Here is a 19,213-nt window from a genome sequence, read left to right as displayed (position 1 = left end):
TGACAATACCAAATCTCAGTGAGGATATGGAACAACTGGAACCTTCATACATTGTGGGAATGCCGCTTTGAAAAACCAGCTGTGCCATTTCTAATAAACACAGATGTACCATATGACCCAGTGACAGTTCCACTCTTGGGAGTTTATCAGAGAAAAATGAAAACATATGTTCATACAATGACTTGTATACAAATGGTTATACCAGCATCATTTATATTAACCACAAAAATGGAAACAACCCAAATGTCTATCAAAAGGTGAACAGTTAAGCAAATGAGGTTTATAGAGACCAGTGACTACTATTCAGTAGTGAAAAGGCAGAAACAATATGGATGAATTCCATTATGCTAAGTGGAAAAGTAGACACAAAAGACTACATATTATAGGATTTCATTTACAGGAAATTTTAGAGAAGGAAAACAAGCCAACAGAAAGCAGATCTGTTGTTAGACAGAGGGGACTGATTAAAAAGGGTACAAGTAAACTTTGGGGGTTAATTGTAATGTTCTATATCACAATTGTAGTAGTGGTTACATGACTATATTCATTTATCAAAACATATCAGGGGCTTCCGGGTGGCTCAGTTGGTTAAGCATCCAACTCTTGATTTTGGCTCAGGTCATGATCTCAGGATTGTGAGATCGAGCCCTGCATCAGACTCCGAGCTGGACATGGACCCTGCTTAAGATTCTCTCTCTCCCTCTGTCCCTCCCCATCCCTGCTTGCACACATGTGTATGCTCGCTCTCTCTCAAAAACAAAAACACATCAAATTGAACACTGAAGATAAGTAATTTCATGCAAGTTATACCTCAATAAAAATGAGTTTTAAAAAGTATTTAATAAAAATTTTTAAAAAGTATTATCCAATAGGGGCACCTTACTGGTTCAGTCAGTATAGTGTGGGACTCTTGATCTCAGAGTCATGAGTTCAAGTCCCATAATGGATGTGGACCCTAATTAGAATTTTTTAAAAATGTATCATCCATACATATAAGGTATATACATATATGCAACATGCAACAAACTGCAGAGTTACCATCATATTTCTCAGTAGTGGGTCTTTGGAATTTTATAAACTTAGTTTTGTAACTGCATTGTAAAAATCATTTCATGAGGGATCCCTGAGTGGCTCAGTGGTTCAGCACCTGCCTTTAGCCCAGGGCATGTCCTGAAGTCCTAGGATCGAGTCCCACATCCGGCTCCCTGCACAGAGCCTGTTTTTCTCTCTGCCTGTGTCTCTGCCTCTCTTCTTTCTCTGTGTCTCTCATGAATAAGTAAATAAAATCTTTTTAAAAAATAATTTCATGTATGATACAAAGAAACCTCTATCAGTTTGTAACAACATTTACCACTGGTACAAACATATGGAGTAGACAAAGCACAGAGTGACCGCCTATGTCTAAGGAAGCCAAATTTCCTTAATGTCATCATTCAGCAAAGACTCATAATACCAACAGAGGAGAATAAGCTGTGGGCTAGGCATCCCCCAGTCAACCATCTGGAATATTCTTCATTTGAAGCTGAAGAAGACATCTTATCTTCTACAACTAATACAAGCCCTCACAGCGGTAAATAAAGCAAAAATGATACAACAATTGCTGCAGTTTTAAAAATCACAAAGAACACAAAGAGGTCCCTAACAAGTCACTTCACATTCAAGGATAAGGCTGTACTCCACCTAAGCAGAGACATGGGTCATTGCAATGTACATCTGTGGGATGCTACCACCTTAACAGAATGTATAAGGGATTCACAAAAAATTCCTATCTTTTATATATATAGACCTATTGATTCATGCTGCTTCTCCCCACCAGAATGATGATATTCCACAGTGATAGGGATTTTTGTTTTTGCCGTTTACTTCTAGATTTCTAACATCTAGAATAATGCCTAGCACATAATAATTGCTCAATAAATATGTTCAGTGAATAAATTATGCCTACGTTGATAATCAGTAAATACCTGTATGAATTTATTATGGCTGTATATATATTGTTCACAAGTAAATAATATAATAATCTTCTCTTCCATGTCTTTTCTTTTAAAGTTCTTTGACTGGTGCTCGCTTCGGCAGCACATATACTAAAGTTCTTTGACTGGAAGTTGTCTTGTATTTTCATTTTTTTTTAATTTTTAAAGATTTTATTTATTTATTTGACAGAGAGAGTGAGCACAAGCAGGGGGAGCAGCAGAGGGAGCCCTCTGCTGAGCCCTCCTCTCAGCAGGGAGCCCGATGTGGGGCTCAATTCCAGGGCCCTGGGATCATGACTGAACAGAAGGCAGATGCTTAGCCAACTGAGCCACCCAGGCGCCATTTTCATTTTGTTTCTAATACCAATTCAAACATCAACTTTCAAGCAAAATGACTGTTATTTTCTCCCTTTTTTCTTTATTTCAAAATTTTCCTACATTATGTATTTCTTACAAAAATTTCCTACAATGTGTGTATATTCGAATAAAGAAAAAACATACCTCTATAAAATTAGTTTTATAAAGGGCTATGTAAGTTAATAATAGCATGCTTCAAATTTTCCTCTACTTCCTCAAATCTATCCTTCTGCTTATGTTCTTTACCCTCTCTGAAAAACCCTCCATACATTTCTCTATAAATTCAGCCTGTCTCAACCCAATTTCCCCAGTTAGGAATCCTTTATAATACTGGTTAATCTCAATCCTTTGATCCACTTTGACTCTCAAAACAGAACCCTAAACCACTTTTGGTCAGGCAACATTCAGTATATTTTTGTATTTCCCACTGCTACAGAATATTTGATACATGCTTAATTTGCTAAACCTGATGAATTTCTGCGACCCTGAGGACACTTGAGGGTACAAAACTAATGTAAAACTACAAAGATAAAGAAATATATTTGCATATTACACTACATGCATAAAACCTACCAGCAGTGTCTGTCCTTGGGAAATGAAGAAATGACCTGATATAACAATGGTGAGAACAAGATACCCAGATTCTTCATTGGAGTCAAAAACCTTGAAAAAGAAAAAGTGAGAGAAATGTGGATAAGACAATACACTTCTGTAATACTAGTAAATGTATATCTTCTCACGCTGATCTTCCTACTCAGAATGTTCCCTTTAATTCCATTTAATCTGTAATCATTTACTTATATCTTCAAGTTTCTCCTCTATAGGGGCTAACAGTCAACTTTTTAAAAATATAACTAAAACAAATGTTTTGAAATGAAAAATATACTAGTTTAAAAATAAAAGGATGTGGGTCCTGAGCCAACCACTTTTCAGTAACATTTTAATAAGTCATTAATTATCTTTGAGCCTCAATTTCCTTTCTGTAAAATGGGGATAATGCTTTACATTGCTGTCAGACTTTGCAGTCCTTGTTTCTTCAGTCATATAATCCATTTTTACAACCCTCAAAACCTGGTGCTTTCCTTTAGATGAGCTTTATTTAATTCATTAATGCCACTCTTAAAATATGGTGCCCAAACTGACCATAATGTGCTTGGTGTGGTCTAACTATCTCCCATTACTTGCAGTAACACAGCCTATAATCACATTAACCTTTTGAGGGGATCATCCCATTTGAAGAGTGATCTGATATTGATAAAACCTCCTGAAATTTCATCACTTAGTTGGTAAATCATACTTTCACATTCTTTACCTGAACCCAAATGTAAGATCTTGCATTTATACTCATTATATTTTATCTTGTTAGATTTGGTCTATAGTTTTAGTAGGGAATTGAGGCAATAAAATCAAAATATCAATATTATCAATCAATAATATCAAAATATCAGATACAGAAGAGGATGATTTGGGTCTCAAGTGACTACCCTGTATAGGTGGCTTTAATATACTCAAACATCCTTGCATAAATAAGATGAAATTCTGGATTCACCTCAATGCTCAAAGTTCAAAACAATGAACACATACCTACTCAAGTATATCTTTATAAGGTTACTACATTCTTTTGAGAAATAATATTTTCATAGTTTCATATGTGAGGTTTACAGCTTTATTTTTTTTGTATCTTCTTTTATTGGAGTTTGATTTGCCAACATATAACATAACACCCAGTGCTCACCCCGTCAAGTGCCCACCTCAGTGCCCATCACCCAGTCACCCCATCCCCCCCACCCACTGTCCCTTCCACTACCTCTTGTTCATTTCCCAGAGTTAAGAGTCTCTCAGGTTTTGTCACCCTCTCTGATCTTTCCCACCTAGCTTTAATGCTCTGTTTAAACTTAAGATTTCCTACTGAGTTTTCCCTAATTTACTTTAAATTCCAACCTTAAAAAAATGCTGTTTTAGATGTCAGGGAAGGTATGCTAAACTCTGCACTTCAATGGTGGTTGCTCTGCATCTTTTCCAGTATTAGGAACTCAGTTATTTGTATGATATTCTTCCTGCCACAGTTTAAATGGACTATCTTGTATGCTTCATGACCACTTAAAATCACAAGGATAGCTAGGAGTCAAGCACAGCTTTTAAAACTAGAGCCTGGTCAACAAATTCTTTGGGAAGCAGTATGTTAGCATGACAGTTTATTTTTTTAGAAATGTAATATAGGGATCCCTGGGTGGCGCAGCGGTTTGGCGCCTGCCTTTGGCTCAGGGCGCGATCCTGGAGACCCGGGATCGAATCCCACGTCGGGCTCCCGGTGCATGGAGCCTGCTTCTCCCTCTGCCTGTGTCTCTGCCTCTCTCTCTCTCTCTGTGTGACTATCATAAATAAATTTAAAAAATGTAATATATATTCCAAAAATATCCCAAAAAGTGTCTCATACTTAAATGTACAACTCAGTGAACGATGATAAAGCAAATACATAATAATCATCACCCAGGTGAAGAAACAGAAAACACTGCCAACCTTCCAGAAGGTACCTTAGTCCGGTCTCCCAATCATTACCAGCTCCCTCCTTCCCTTAAGATAGCCTGACTTCTAAACACCATAGTTTAGCTTTATTTGCATGAAGAAATCATACAGAAAGAATTATTTTCTGCCTGGCTTCCTCAATATTGTTGCACGTACCTAAGTTCATTAATTTTCAATATTATAGAATACCATTCAACGATGACATCACAATTTTCTTTTCCATTCTTTTGTTGACGAATACTGTTTTCCAGTTCAGGTCAACCATAAATAATGCTGTTATAAACATTTTTATGTATGTTTTTGTTGGCCAGAAACACTCATTATGGACACCAAGTCTTTTCAAATTATTTTACCATTTTTTCAAATGGTGACTAATGACTTCTACGAGAATCCCAGTAGACTTCTTCCCTGCTCTTCAAACTGCTACATCTAATTGCCCACTCATGATCTCCACTTATAGGCCCAACAGTCATCTCAAAATTAACAGCCTTCCTATTCATTCATTTATTCATTCAATATTTCCAAAGTGTCAAGCAAGTGACATCTGTTGCCTATCACTAGGAGTAGAAATCCAAATATTTCTGCCCATTGTATCTTGGTACTGGAGCCACTGTGGTAAATACAACACAGTCAAACACTGGGTGGAACAGCACTTTGCTCACTTAGGGAAGAAACAGAGCAAGATCAGTCAGCATCAGTAGTGGGGGTCAGTTGCCTCTGCACAGGAGAGAGCAGGTCCCTCTTGGCAACTACAGAGAGCACAACAGGCCTGTGTTCCCCTCTCCTGTGCTGCACAGAAGGAACCCATTCCCTCCCCAACAGGACAGATATAGTGGTGGGGATAGCCTGGTGCCATATGATACTCAAGCAGAACAAAGGCACATAGGCTGTGAGGACTCTGTCTCTTGGTAAAGCAAGTGCTCTGGGCTTCAGGGCCATTCTTATGGTCGTGGCCAAGAGGGGCTGAAAGACTGCACATACAAGCCTGCCTTTCCCAATACAAAGCACCTACCATGTACCAAGTTGTTGTAGACATTTGACTCCCACAGTTTCCACATCAGAGAATGTACCTTTATCCTTTTATTTCCTTAGGCCAGCTGTAGAATCATTCTTGAATCCTCTCTTTTCCTCATACCCATAGCCAATCCATCAGTACATCCTTCATGTCTATCTTCAAAATACTCAGAATCTAACCATTTCTCACAGGTCTAAGTATGGGCTAAGTTATCATCTCTCTCGTTGGATTATCATGATAACCTCCTCACTGGCTTTTCCTTTGTGTTCTTGCTCCCCCTCCCACACAGTTTATTCTCAATATAGTAAGCTAGAGTGATCCTTTTAAACCTGAAGTGAGATCATGTCATTTCCAACTCAAAGCTCTGCAGTTCAAAGCCCTGCATCTCATTGAGAAACTGATGCAAACTACTCCACAAACCAGCCTCCATTGCCCCTCTCCTCTCATCATCCCCTTGTGTATTCTGCTCCCTCCACATGGCCTCCTCGCTGCTCCTTGAACTCACTAGGCAAATTCATGATTATAAACCTCAGGGATTTTACAATCCCATTTTATATGAAATTCTCTTCTCTTAAATTCACATGACTCACTCCTTGATTTTCTCCTTGTCTTTGCTTAAATATGTCTTTTCAGGTAACACCTTTCCTGACCATCCTACTGAAAACTGCCACCAATTCCTTACATTACCCAAAACAGATCACTCCTATTCCCTTTTTTTTTCCTATTCCTTTTTCTAGCTTTGTTTTCCTCCATAGTTCTTTCCACTTTTGTTACTTTATATTTACCTGTTATCTATTTACCTATATTTTTAAAGAGGTAATTGATAAATGGGATTATAAACAATATTCACTTAAACTGAAAGGCAGAATAAGAATAAATAGGAAACAAAGAATAGATGGGACAAATACAAAACAAATAGGGGATCCCTGGGTGGCTCAGCGGTTTAGCGCCTGCCTTTGGCAAAGGGCGCGATCCTGGAGTCCCGGGATCGAGTCCCACGTTGGGCTCCCTGCATGGAGCCTGCTTCTCCCTCCTCCTGTGTCTCTGCCTCTCTCTCTCTCTCTCTATGTCTATCATAAATAAATAAATAAATCTTTTTAAAAAATAGTAAGATTATAGACTTAGGCCAACCCTATCAATGATTGCATTAAGTGTAAATGACTTAAATACCCCCAATAAAAGGCAATCTGATGACAGGACAAGATGTGACTGTACGCAGCTCATAAGAAATGCATTTTAAATATAAAAATAGGGGATCCCTGGGTGGTGCAGCGGTTTAGCGCCTGCCTTTGGCCCAGGGTGCGATCCTGGAGACCCGGGATAGAGTCCCACGTCGGGCTCCCAGTGCATGGAGCCTATTTCTCCCTCTGCCTATGTCTCTGCCTCTTTCTCTGTGACTATCATTAAATAAATAAATAAATAAATAAATAAATAAATAAATAAAAAAGAACAGGTTAAAAACAAAAGAGTGAGAAAAACATATACCACCTTGTGGCAAATACCAGCCAAAAGAATGCTGGAGTATCTATATTAACATTGTGCAAGAGTACCACAAGGTATGAAGAAAGTCATTTCATAGTGATAAAGGGTGAAGTTAATTAAGAGACACAATTATCCTAAACATTTATGTCCCCAATAACAGAGCTTAAACATACATGAAGCAATAGTTGATAGAACTGTATGGGAAAATAGATAAATCCACAATTATAGTCTGAGATGTCAATATCCCTCTCTCAATAACTGATGGAACAAGTACATAGAAAATCAGTAAATATATAGTAGACTTGAACAACATTATCAACCAACATAACCTCATTGACATAGAACATTTCACCCAATACCAGCAAAATACACGTTCTTCTCAAGTATATAAAGAAAGATCATCATTTCCCAAGATAGACAAAGTTCTGGATCATAAAAATCAGTCTTGGTAAATGTTTAGGTATATTCTCTTAGAAAACTAAATTAGAAAACTAAATTTCTAACTAAATTAGAAAACATTATATGGTTTCATTCATAAGGGGAATATAACAAATAGTGAAAGGGATTATAGGGGAAAGAAGAGAAAATGAGTGGGAAATATCAGAGAGGGAGACAGAAGATGAGAGACTCCTCACTCTGGGAAATGAACAAGGGGTAGTGGAAGGGGAGGCGGCCGGGGGGATGGGGTGACTGGGTGATGGGCACTGAGGAGGGCACTTGATGGGATGAGCACTGGGTGTTATACTATATGTTGGCAAATCAAACCTCAATAATGTGTATATATATATATATATATATATATTAGAAAAAAAGAACAAGACAACAATATTAGCTCTCACCACTCCTATTCAACATTATTCTGGAGGTTCTAACCATTGTAATCAGGCAAGAAAAAGAAATAAAACATTGGACTGGGAAGAAAGAAGTAAAACTGTCTTAATTCAAACAACATTATCATTTATGTAGACAATCCAATAGATTTTCCTCAAATAAATGAATTTTAGAAAGGCTGCAAGATATAAGACCAATAAATGAAAACTAAATTTACACGAATTAGTAAAGAATAACTAGAATTTGAATTTTTAAAATATCTAAATTAATGACAGCATCAAAAATATTAAATACTTAGAGATAAATATAACAAAAAAGTGAAAGATCTGAACACTGAAAACTGACAAATTTAAGAACACATAAATATATGGAGAGGGATATTTTGTTCATGAATAGGAACATTCAGTAAGAATGCTGAGGTGGGCAGAATAATGGTTCCTCAAAGATTTCCATGTCCTAATCCCTGGAACCTGTGAATATATCTTGTGTGGCAAAGGTGACTTTGCAGAGGTAATTCAGGTTAAGGATCTTGAGATGGGAAAGTAGCCAGGATTATCCAGGTGAGCCCAATAAAATCACAAGGGTTCTTGTAAGGGAAAGAGGGAAGCAGAAGAGTCAGAGAAGGAAATGTGACTGCTTTGAAGACAGAAGGCAGTAGTACAAGGCAAGGAATTCAGGCAGCCTCTAGAGGCTAGAACAGGCAAGAAATATTCTCCCCTAGAGCCTCTGGAAAGAATGCAGCCCTGCTGATACCTTAATTTTAGCCCTATTAGGACCTAGTTCTGATTACTAAGTGTCAGAATTATAAACCGATAAGTTTGAGTTGTCTTAAACCACTAAGTTTGTGGAAAATTGTTACAGCAGCAATAATCAAAATTCTAAATTATTCTGTAGAGATTAAAGACACTATTTATCAAGCACTTGTTTTTTACACATTCATCTGGGAAACTCCCAGTTAAAACATTGGCCCACATATATGCAGACTTAACCATATGTAGTTCAAGAATAGCTCACAAAGATCTAATAGACTTCAAGTCTGCTTAATGCAAAGCATTAAGCAGTTTCCTGTCTACAACCCTTTCTTAGTACACAGTTCGAGTCAATCCTGTGGTACAACATTCTTCTGCATTTAAACTAGATTCAAAATAAACAATGATAGCACAGGGATTGTAAAGACAAACAGATCTGAGTTACTCCAATGCTGTCATTTTATCGGACCTCTTGGTATTCATATTTGTGTTCAAAATTTTAAATGAAAAAAAAATTTTGAATGAAACAAGAGTGCAAGCAACAAGATGGAACATTTTTGTTAAAGTGCAAATTTTAGTTTACATTCAAAATATTTACTAAACTTGAATAGTACCCTTAACATTATTTTTAAATTATTAAATGTTTTCAAACTAAAGAACAAAAAAGAGAATAAAGCAGTAATTTTATCATTAGTTGCCGAAATTGTACCAATGGAGATTCAGATTTTTTAACCGCTTAGTTTGTGGGTAATTAATTACATAAAATATCAGCCTCTAAGGAAAGAATCAAAGTTCAGAAGTTAACTTGACGTAAAAACAATTGGCTAAAGAGTTACGCTTTTTTCCTGCCTTATACTATAATGTGTATTTCCCCTTTCTTATTTATTTTACTGCCATGATTACAATGAAATTCAATAAAAGAGTTTCCTATTCTCTCTGCTCAGCAGGAAGCCTGCTTCTCCTCTCCTCCCACTCTCTATCTCTGTTATCTCTGTCTCTCTCTCTCTCTCTTAAAAAAATAAATCAAATCTTTAAAAAAAAAGTTCCCTATCTACATAATAAATGAATAATTTCACTTGTGGAAATTTTATAAAAATAATGTCATCATTTAGGGGAGTGGAATTTTTTGTTTTCATTTTTTTTCACTTAAATTCAATTTGCCAACATATAACACCCAATGCTCATCACATCACGTGCCTTCCTTAGTGCCCATCACCCTATTATCCCATCCACCTCCCTGTCAGCAACCCTCTGTTTATTTTCCAGAGTCAAGAGTCTCTCGTGGTTTGTCTTCCTAATATTTTCTCCATTCAGTTTCCCCTCCTTCCCTTATGGTTTCTTTCACTATTTCTTATATTTCACATATTAGTGAAACTATATAATTGTCTTTCTCTAATTGATTTATTTCACTCAGCAAATACCTCCCAGTTCCATCCACATCAATGTAAATAGTAGATGTTCATCCTTTCTGATGGCTGAGTAACATTACATTGTGTATATAGACCACATATTCTTTATCCATTCATCTGTCAAAGGACATCTCAATTCCTCCACAGTTTGGCTAGTGGACATTGCCACTACAAACATTGGGGCGTCCTGTTATTTCACTACATCTGTTTCTTTGGGGTAAATACCCAGTAATGCAATTGGTGGGTCATAGAGTAGCTCTATTTTTAACTTCCTGAGGAACCACTGTTTTCCAGAGTGGCTGCACCAGTTTGCATTCCCACCAACAGTGCAAGAGGGTTCCCCCTTCTCTACATCCTCTCCAACATTTATTGTTTCCTGTCTCATTAATTTTAGCCATTCTCATTGGTGTAAAGCAGTATCTCATCGTGGTTTTGATTTGTATTTCCCTGATGACCAGTGATGTGGAACATTTTTTCATGTTCTTGTTGGCCATGTGTAGGTCTTCTTTGGAGAAATACCTATTCATAGCTTCCTCCCATTTCTTGACTGGATTCTTTGTTTGTAGGGTGTTGAGTTTGAGAAGTTCTTTATATATCTTGGATGCTAGCCCTTTACCTGATATGTCATTTGCAAATATCTTCTCCCATTCTAGGGGAGTGGAATATTAAAAAAAAAAAAAATTATCCATTCTGGGTGTCAGATGCTCTACACACATCACTTAACATAATAAATAAGTAAATCACTTAGTATATATTGGAAAGTACGGCTGGTAGGAAAACAATAAAGCAGGGAAAGGGATCAGGAGTGTAAAACAGGGTATGAAAGCTATAATATACATAGGCTAGTCAGGGTAGGCATCAGAGAGAAGATGAGGCTTGAACAAAAATTTGAAGGCATGAGAGGGTTAACCAGATATCTGGGAATTCAATACTTACTATTTTTCAGATATTTGTTGCAATCCTTCATCTAAAAGATCTTTATAGTATGTTCTTACACTTTGAAAATATCTAATTAGAGGGACACCTGGGTGGCTCAGCGGTTGAGTGTCTGCCTTTGGCTCAGGGCATGATCCTGGATTCCTGGGATTGAGTCCCATATCAGGCTCCCTGCATGGAGCCTGCTTCTCCCTCTGCCTGTGTCTCTGCCTCTCTCTCTTTCTGTGTCTCTCATGAGTAAATAAAATCTTTTAAAAAAATATATCTAATTAGAGACTTCCAAGGAGGTTAGGAAAAATGGTAGCTTGCATCCTTGCAGTGTTCCCTTCTCACATCCAAACCAAAAACCAATAACCTCTCTTTGAGCAGTTACTAAGATTCAGCATCCAAATGAGCCAGAAGGATGGGTTGAGATCTTAGGATCCAGATTAAAAAAGAGATGGCATATTTTCTCTACCCTCAAGAGAAAGGAAACCCTCATTTGAGCAAAGAACCCAAGGACAAAGATAGGAATGTCCCAGTTCTTGGGAAAGAACCTAACTCCTAGAAACTGGTAGACCCTCAAAAAGAAGGATACTAGCCTTTTTACTCTAAAATTCCTACTGGCCACCCAGCCTCTAAGATGTCACCATGAAGCTGGACAACTTACCTAGCTGAGTCCTTCCTACTCCTTTACAGAAGGCCCAGAAGGCTGACACTCATGTACCTCCCAACACTTACCGCTTATGATATGTATTCACTGTTGGGCTTGAGCCACAAGGGTAAAAAAAAGCATTAAGTTAGAAAAAGGAAAATAACAATATACTCAGTAGGCTAAAGTAATGAAGAACAAACAGAAAACCCAGAATAGGTGGCTCCTAGTGGAACAAAACTGCCAAAGGAGATTTATATATATATATATATATATATATATATATATATATATATATATATATATATATATATATATATAATTAACACTTAAGCAGAGTCTTGGAGCTAAATATATGCCTTATAAATATAAAAACTAAGGAAAAAACTCAATAGTTTAATTGAAGAACTGGATGGACATTGTTGAAACCAAATTAATGGTCTGAAAAAACAAGTAGGAGAAATATTTAGAAACACAGAGCAGAACTACAAAGAGGAAGAATTCATGTGTACCAGATAAGACAGTGTGGAGCAACAATTCAGATCCAGAACAAATGTTAAGGATAACAGATAAGTGGAAGGGGAGAAAGAGACTGAGGAAAGGCAATGATTCAATAAGCAAGAACTATCCCATGACTGCAGAAAGGCCTGAGACAGACACAAGGGGTTTAAATCCCAGGCATTGATGGTGAGGGTGGGGCAATCAAAACACTAAACACATCCTGATAAAAATCCTGAATTGAATGGATAGAGGAAGATCTTAAAAGCTTCCAGTCTTAAAAATAAAAAACTCACTGTCCAGGGACACTTGGGTGGCTCAGTGGCTGAGCGTCTGCCTTCAGCCCAGGATGTGATCCCAGGGTCCCAGGATCAAGTCCTGCATCAGGCCCCCTCCTTGGAAAGCCTGCTTCTCTTTCTGCCTATGTCTCTGCCTCTCTCTCTCTCTCTCTCTCTCTGTCTCTCATGAATAAATAAATAAAATCTTAAAAAAGAAAAAGTCACTGTCCAGCACTAGAGGATTCTAAAAAAAAATTTTAAGCAGTAAATGAAGGCAAAGAATTAAGTATTTATCCTAACTCTCCTATACAAACCAATCATCAGCTAAAGTAGCAGATATGAAGAACTTTTTCTTTACTTCTGTAAAGAATATGAAATATTTTTATATTCCAAATAATAAATTAAGAAAAAAAGATAAAATTAGGATATCACCTTCTGCATTCCTAATCAACGGCTCTAGAGTTCCCGGTTATAGGTTCTAGCTATAACAACACAAAGAGAAATAAACAGGTACTACATATTTCCAATAGGAAGAAAACCAAACCCCCTTTAAGTACGGTTGCCAAAAAAACAAAAACAAAAAACCCAAGCTGAACTTGATCAAATACCTAGCTTCAATTATCAATTCACAAGAAATACAAAGGCCAAAGAATCACCTTAACTGCACCACAGAGATGCAGTCAGCAAAATCCACACCATCAGAAACTCTATAGAAGCTGTTTTTTTTTTTTTTTTTTTTTTTCTCCCAACAAATTGCAAGGAAGGGAGAAAGATGGGTCAGGGAAACATATCAAAGAAAACTTAAAAATTAAAAGATATACCAATCACAATGGATGGTTCTGTTGAAAGAGAATTATGACAATTAAAAGACTATTCAAAATCTGAACACAGCATATTTGATAATATTAAGGAACTTTTTAGGGCAAAAATGGTATTATGAGTAAGTCTTTACCTTTTAGAAATAACTGAAATAATTGATGAAATGGTATGATGTCTTAGATTTGCTTCAAAATAACAAAATGGACGAGGATAGGATATAGATGAAACCAGGCTAGTCATGAGCTGATGACTGTTGAAGCTGGTAATACATACATGTTGGACTACTACACTATCTTTGATTATGTTTTAATTTCTTTATAACAAAAAGTTTTACAAGAGGCTTCCATTTTCTTTGTTGATTAGGTAAAAGTATGGTTAAATAAAGGTATTCAGCATACTGAGAAGGACAAAGATTCTACATGCACTGTCTTAACAAATTCCAAATACCATAATGCCTAATATAATCCAGGTGTTTGAGGGAAAAAATTACTTATTTCAGGTTCTTGGGAAATACTTCTAATGAGTGATGATTTATCATTTTATTAGAATGTTCACATTAGCACAATATGGAAAGCTCAAAGAAAAATGTTATTTCTAATGACCAAGTCATCACAGAAAAATATTAATTTAAAGGTGTCAGAGGAAACATTTATCATATTTATATCTTCTTTCTGGTTCCTAATCTAACTGTGGCTTAAGATTCAGGTAATAAAAAAAGTATGTATGGTATTGTCATAAAAACAAACACACGGACCAATGGAACAGAATCGAGAACCCAGAAATAAACCCATTCATATACAGTCAACTAATACTTGACAAGGGAGCCAAGAAGACTCAATGGAAAAAAAGATAGTCTCTTCAATACACAGTGCTGGGAAAACTGGATATTCACACATGAAACTATGAAACTAGTCCCCCATTTTACATCACTCACAAAAATTAACTCAAAGGGGATTGAAGAGGGCAGCCTGGGTGGTTCAGCAGTTTAGCACTGCCTTCAGCCCAGGGTATGATCCTGGAGACCCAGGATCGAGTCCCACATTGGGCTCCCTGCATGAAGCCTGTTTCTCCCTCTGCCTGTGTCTCTGCCCCTCTCTCTCTCTCTCTCTCTCTCTCTCTCTCTGTGTGTGTGTGTGTCTCATGAATAAATAAATAAAATGTTAAAAAAAAAGGGGGGGGAACCCATCAACATCTAAAAAAATAAAGGGGTTGGGGGATTGAAGACTAAATTGCAGGACCTGAAACCATAAAACTCCTAGAAGAAAACACAGAGAAAAAGCTCTTTGACATTGTTCTAGGTAATGATTTCTTGGATATGACACCTAAAGCACAAGCAACAAAAGCAAAAATAAGCAACTGGACTATATCAAACTAAAAAGTTTCTGCACAGCATAAGAAATGATTAACAAAATGAAAAGATAACCATGGAATGGGAGAAAATATTTGTAAACCACATATCTAACAAGGGGCTAACATCCAAAATACATAAACAAGTTATATGACTCAATAGCAAAGAAAGCAAATAATCCAGTTTTTAAATGGGAAAAGGACCTAAAAAGACATTTTCTCAAAAGATGTTCAAAAGGTATATATTATGGTGCTCAATATCACTAATCATCAGGGAAATATAAACTAAAAATCATGAGTTATCACCTCACATGTGTTAGAATGGCTATTATCAAAAAGATAAGCAATAACACATCCTGGCAAGGATATGGAGAAAAGGGAACACTTGTATGCTATTGGTGGGAATATAAATTGGTACAGCCACAAAGAAAAACAGTATAGAGGTTCCTCAAAAAAAAAAAAAAAAAAAAAAAAAAATTAAGGAAATTAAGGGTGCCTGGATGGCTCAGTCGGTTGGGCATCTGCCTTCAGCTCAGGTCGTGAGTCCAGAGCCCTGGGATGGAGCCCAGCATTGCAGCGAGGAGTCTGTATCTGCTTCTGCTTCTCCTCCCTCTCCTTCTCCCTCCCTGCTCATGCTCTCTCTCTTGCTCGCTCGCTCTCTCTCAAATAAAATATTTTTTTTTAAATCAAAGAAATGGGGATACCTGGGTGGCTCAGCGGTTTAGCGCTGCCTTCAGCCCAGGGCGTGATCCTGGAGACCCAGGGTGGAGTCCGTCAGGCTCCCTGCATGGAGCCTGTTTCTCCCTCTGTGTCTCTGCCTCTCTCTCCTTCTGTGTCTCTCATGAATAAATAAATAAAATCTTTTAAAAAAAATCAAAGAAATACCACATGATCCAGCAAATCTACTTCTAGGTATATATCTGAGGGAAATGAAATTACTATCTTAAAGATATAGCTGCACTCCTTGTTCATTGCAACTTTGTTTATAATAGCCAAGACATGGAAACAATCTAAGTGTCAACAGATGGAAGAATAAAGATAATTTGAGACATATATACACACAATAGAGTATTATTCAGCCACAAAAAAAAGTAAATCCAGCCACTTGCAACAATATGGATGCATCTTAAGGGCATTACACTAAGTGAAATAAGCCAGACACAGAAAGACAAATACTGGAAGATCTTACCTACATGTGAAACCAAAAAAAAAAAAAAAAAAAGGCTAAATTCATAGAAACAGAACAGATTGGTGAAGAATAGAGATCAGGGGTAGGAAAAATACATGAATGTGGTCAAAAGGTACAAGCTTTCACTTATAAGTTCTGGGGATGTTAATACACAATATGAGGAGTATAGCTAACACTACTATATTGTATATTTGAAAATTTCTGGGGCAAGATCTTAAAAGTTCTCATCACTAGGGCACCTGGGTGGTTCAGTCAGCTCAGGTCATGATCTCAGGGTCCTGGGATCCAAACCCTTTCCCAACCCCTCCAACCCCCCGCACTCACCCCCTATCAAGCCCTGTGAAAAACTCCACTTTCAGAGGAAAGTCTGCTTGTACCTCTCCCTCTCCCCCTCCCCATGCTCATGCTCTCTCTCTCAAATAAATACACAAAATCTTTTTTTAAAAAAAGTTCTCGGGACAGTTCTTGGGACGTCTGGGTGGCTCAGTGGTTGAGCATCTGCCTTTGGCTCAGGGCCCGATCACGGGGATCCGAGATTAAGTCCCACATTCAGCTCCTTGCCGGAAGCCTGCTTCTGCCTATGTCTCTGCCTCTTTCTCTCTCTCTCTCTGTCTCTCATGGATAAAGAAACAAAATCTTTAAAAAAAAAAAAGAAGAAGAAGAAGAAGGAGGGAAGAAGGAGGGAGGAAGGAGGGAGGAAGGAGGGAGGAAGGAGAAAAGAAGAGAAGGAGGAGGAGGAGGAAGAGGAGGAGGAGGAGAAGGGCAGCCCGGGTGGCTGAGCAGTTTAGTGCCACCTTCAACCCAGGGCGTGATCCTGGAGACCCGGGATCGAGTCTCACGTCAGGCTCCCTGCATGGAGCCTGCTTCTCCCTCTGCCTGTGCCTGTGCTCCTCTCTCTCTCTCTCTCTCATGAATAAAATCTTTAAAAATAATAATAAAATAAAATAAAAAATAAAAAGCTCTCATCACATGGAAAAAACTTTATAACTATGTAAGTTTATGGATATTAACTAAATATTGTGGTAATCACTTCATAATATACACATATTTGAAACCATTATGCTATACATCTAAAACTTATACATGTCTAAACATTGACATGTTATGTCAATTACATCTCAATAAAATATTGTGAAAAAGATTATCAACCTGACCTCTATTGTGGTATTTCAACATCAATATGGTAGGACACATGGACATATAGAATTTGCCTATTACAATTTGGCTTTTCAGGAACAGCTTATACATTGGTTAAATCAGAGAGTCTTCTAATATTTTATATGCATGTATTTTGGTAAGACTGTACTATAACACTAATCTAACATTTAAAAAAAAAAAAGAAAAGGGGGTACCCGTATAGCTCAGTTGATTAATCAACAAACTCTGATTTCAGCTCAGGTCATGATCTCATGGGTTGTTGGATAGAGTCCCATATTGGGTTCTGCACTGGACTGGAGCTTGCTTAAGATTCTCTCTCTCTCTCTCTCTTCTCTGCCCTACCTTCCCCTCTCCCTGTCTAAAAAAATAAAACAAAAAATAAAGTTAAACAATAAAGTTAAAAGAAATATATGAAAATACCGAGAAGTATTTCAAATGCATTTATTTCTTAAGGTTAAAACAGTGTTACTCTTCAGATGTGACAAATTATGTACTCAATTAAGGAGGGTTTTTTTCCTGCTTTTTTAGACCCCTCAGAAAGTGTCACCACTCTATATATTGGCCTTAAGGTATTTATGCATTACAAAATATGAAAAACATGCAAGATTGTTAAGTAGGCCATGAGCTGCTTCCCTCTTGGTAACTAAAGTGACTTATAAATTATTTCAACAAACTAGTAGAGCATATATGCTAATGAAAGTGATTCTGCTACATACCCATTACCAAACTACAAAAATTCAGTATTTTGCTAAGTGTTAACAGTAACAATAATAAACATAATTACAAGAACATAATACCCAGACAAAACACACACACACACACACACACACACACACAAAAACCCACAAGTAGTGATACATACCTATGGCCATATTGTAATTATGCACTAAATAACAGGGTATTTTGATTATTGTTATTATTAGAAAATGCCTTTGAGTTCCAACCAGAGATCCCAGGAATAAGCCTTCATTTTTTAGCCGTCACCAGATTCAGAAAAGTGTGTGGCAACTTTTAACAATTCTCTAATATCCATTTTCCTTTCCATATGGTGACAGAACTGCTGGGTTTTAGCTGGACACATGATCTTGTGGAATACAGACTACATATGCCAGCTGTCCGTGCAGTTAGAATGGCCACACCTGTAAGTTCTGGCCACTGTGCTGTAGCAGGTAGCATTAGGTGATAGCTTATGGGAAATCTTCCTTAAGAGACAGCAGGTATATATCTTTTTTTTTTTTTTTTTTTTTTACTTCTTGATCCCTTTCTTGACCAAGCTGCCTAGATATCAATTCTATCTTGTACTGTTAGACTATGGCCTAAGGTGGCAGAGGAACAAAACAGAAGGCTGCTCAGTTCCTGACACTGTGGAATATTATACCAGCCCTGCAGTTTTATGTGGAGAAAAATAAACTTTCACCTTGTTTAATCCACTGTTATATTTTCTGTTACTCAGAGTCAATATCAATCCTAATTAATATAAAATATAACCTGTTAACTCTTCCAAAAAAGCAAGCTATCTGAAAGAATAATAACTCTCAAAGAGAATCCTACATCTACATAAGAGAAAACACCATTATAGGAAGTGATAGTTTACAGCACAATGAGGACTGGCTTGAGGAAGACCTGACTTTAAGAATTAGTTCTACTTCCCATGTAAACCTTTGACAAGCCACTGAACCTAGGCAGGCCTCGGCTTCTTCTATAAAATGGTAGTAAGATAGATCTAAAGACTTATGAGAATTAGAAAAAGTTGACAAAAATACTTTACAAATTGTAAAGAGCTATCTACTATCAGTATTACTTTGTCAGTTATTCTTTCTTCCTCACCTTTCCCTCAGAATTTAAGTATGAGGATGGACTACAGTACATAAACATAACCTAGAGCGCCAGAGATGCTGATTCATTAGGTCTAGCACAGGAACCATGAAACAGCATTTTCAATACGCACCACAAGAGACTTTGAAGCAGTCAGCCCATGACACCTTGAGAAACACTGCTATATCATCAGGCCCTGC

The 19,213-nt window shown here is 37.2% G+C and overlaps 1 protein-coding gene across 3 annotated transcripts in view; it reads right to left on the bottom strand.

Moving 5' to 3' along the window:
- The window catches only part of REC114 (REC114 meiotic recombination protein), a 101,297-nt gene that overhangs the window by 74,693 nt on the left and 7,391 nt on the right, over positions 1-19,213 (bottom strand). For all 3 annotated transcript variants that reach the window (XM_077881807.1, XM_077881808.1, XM_077881806.1), the window contains exon 2: positions 2,904-2,993. In XM_077881807.1, the coding sequence (XP_077737933.1) occupies positions 2,904-2,993 (90 nt within the window). The remainder of the gene's footprint in view (positions 1-2,903; positions 2,994-19,213) is intronic.

The sequence above is a fragment of the Canis aureus genome, chromosome 32 (assembly GCF_053574225.1).
Source record: "Canis aureus isolate CA01 chromosome 32, VMU_Caureus_v.1.0, whole genome shotgun sequence".
Classification (NCBI taxonomy): Eukaryota; Metazoa; Chordata; class Mammalia; order Carnivora; family Canidae; genus Canis; species Canis aureus.
Note: the sequence above shows the minus strand (reverse complement) of the source record. Positions and strands in the feature narration are given on the sequence as shown.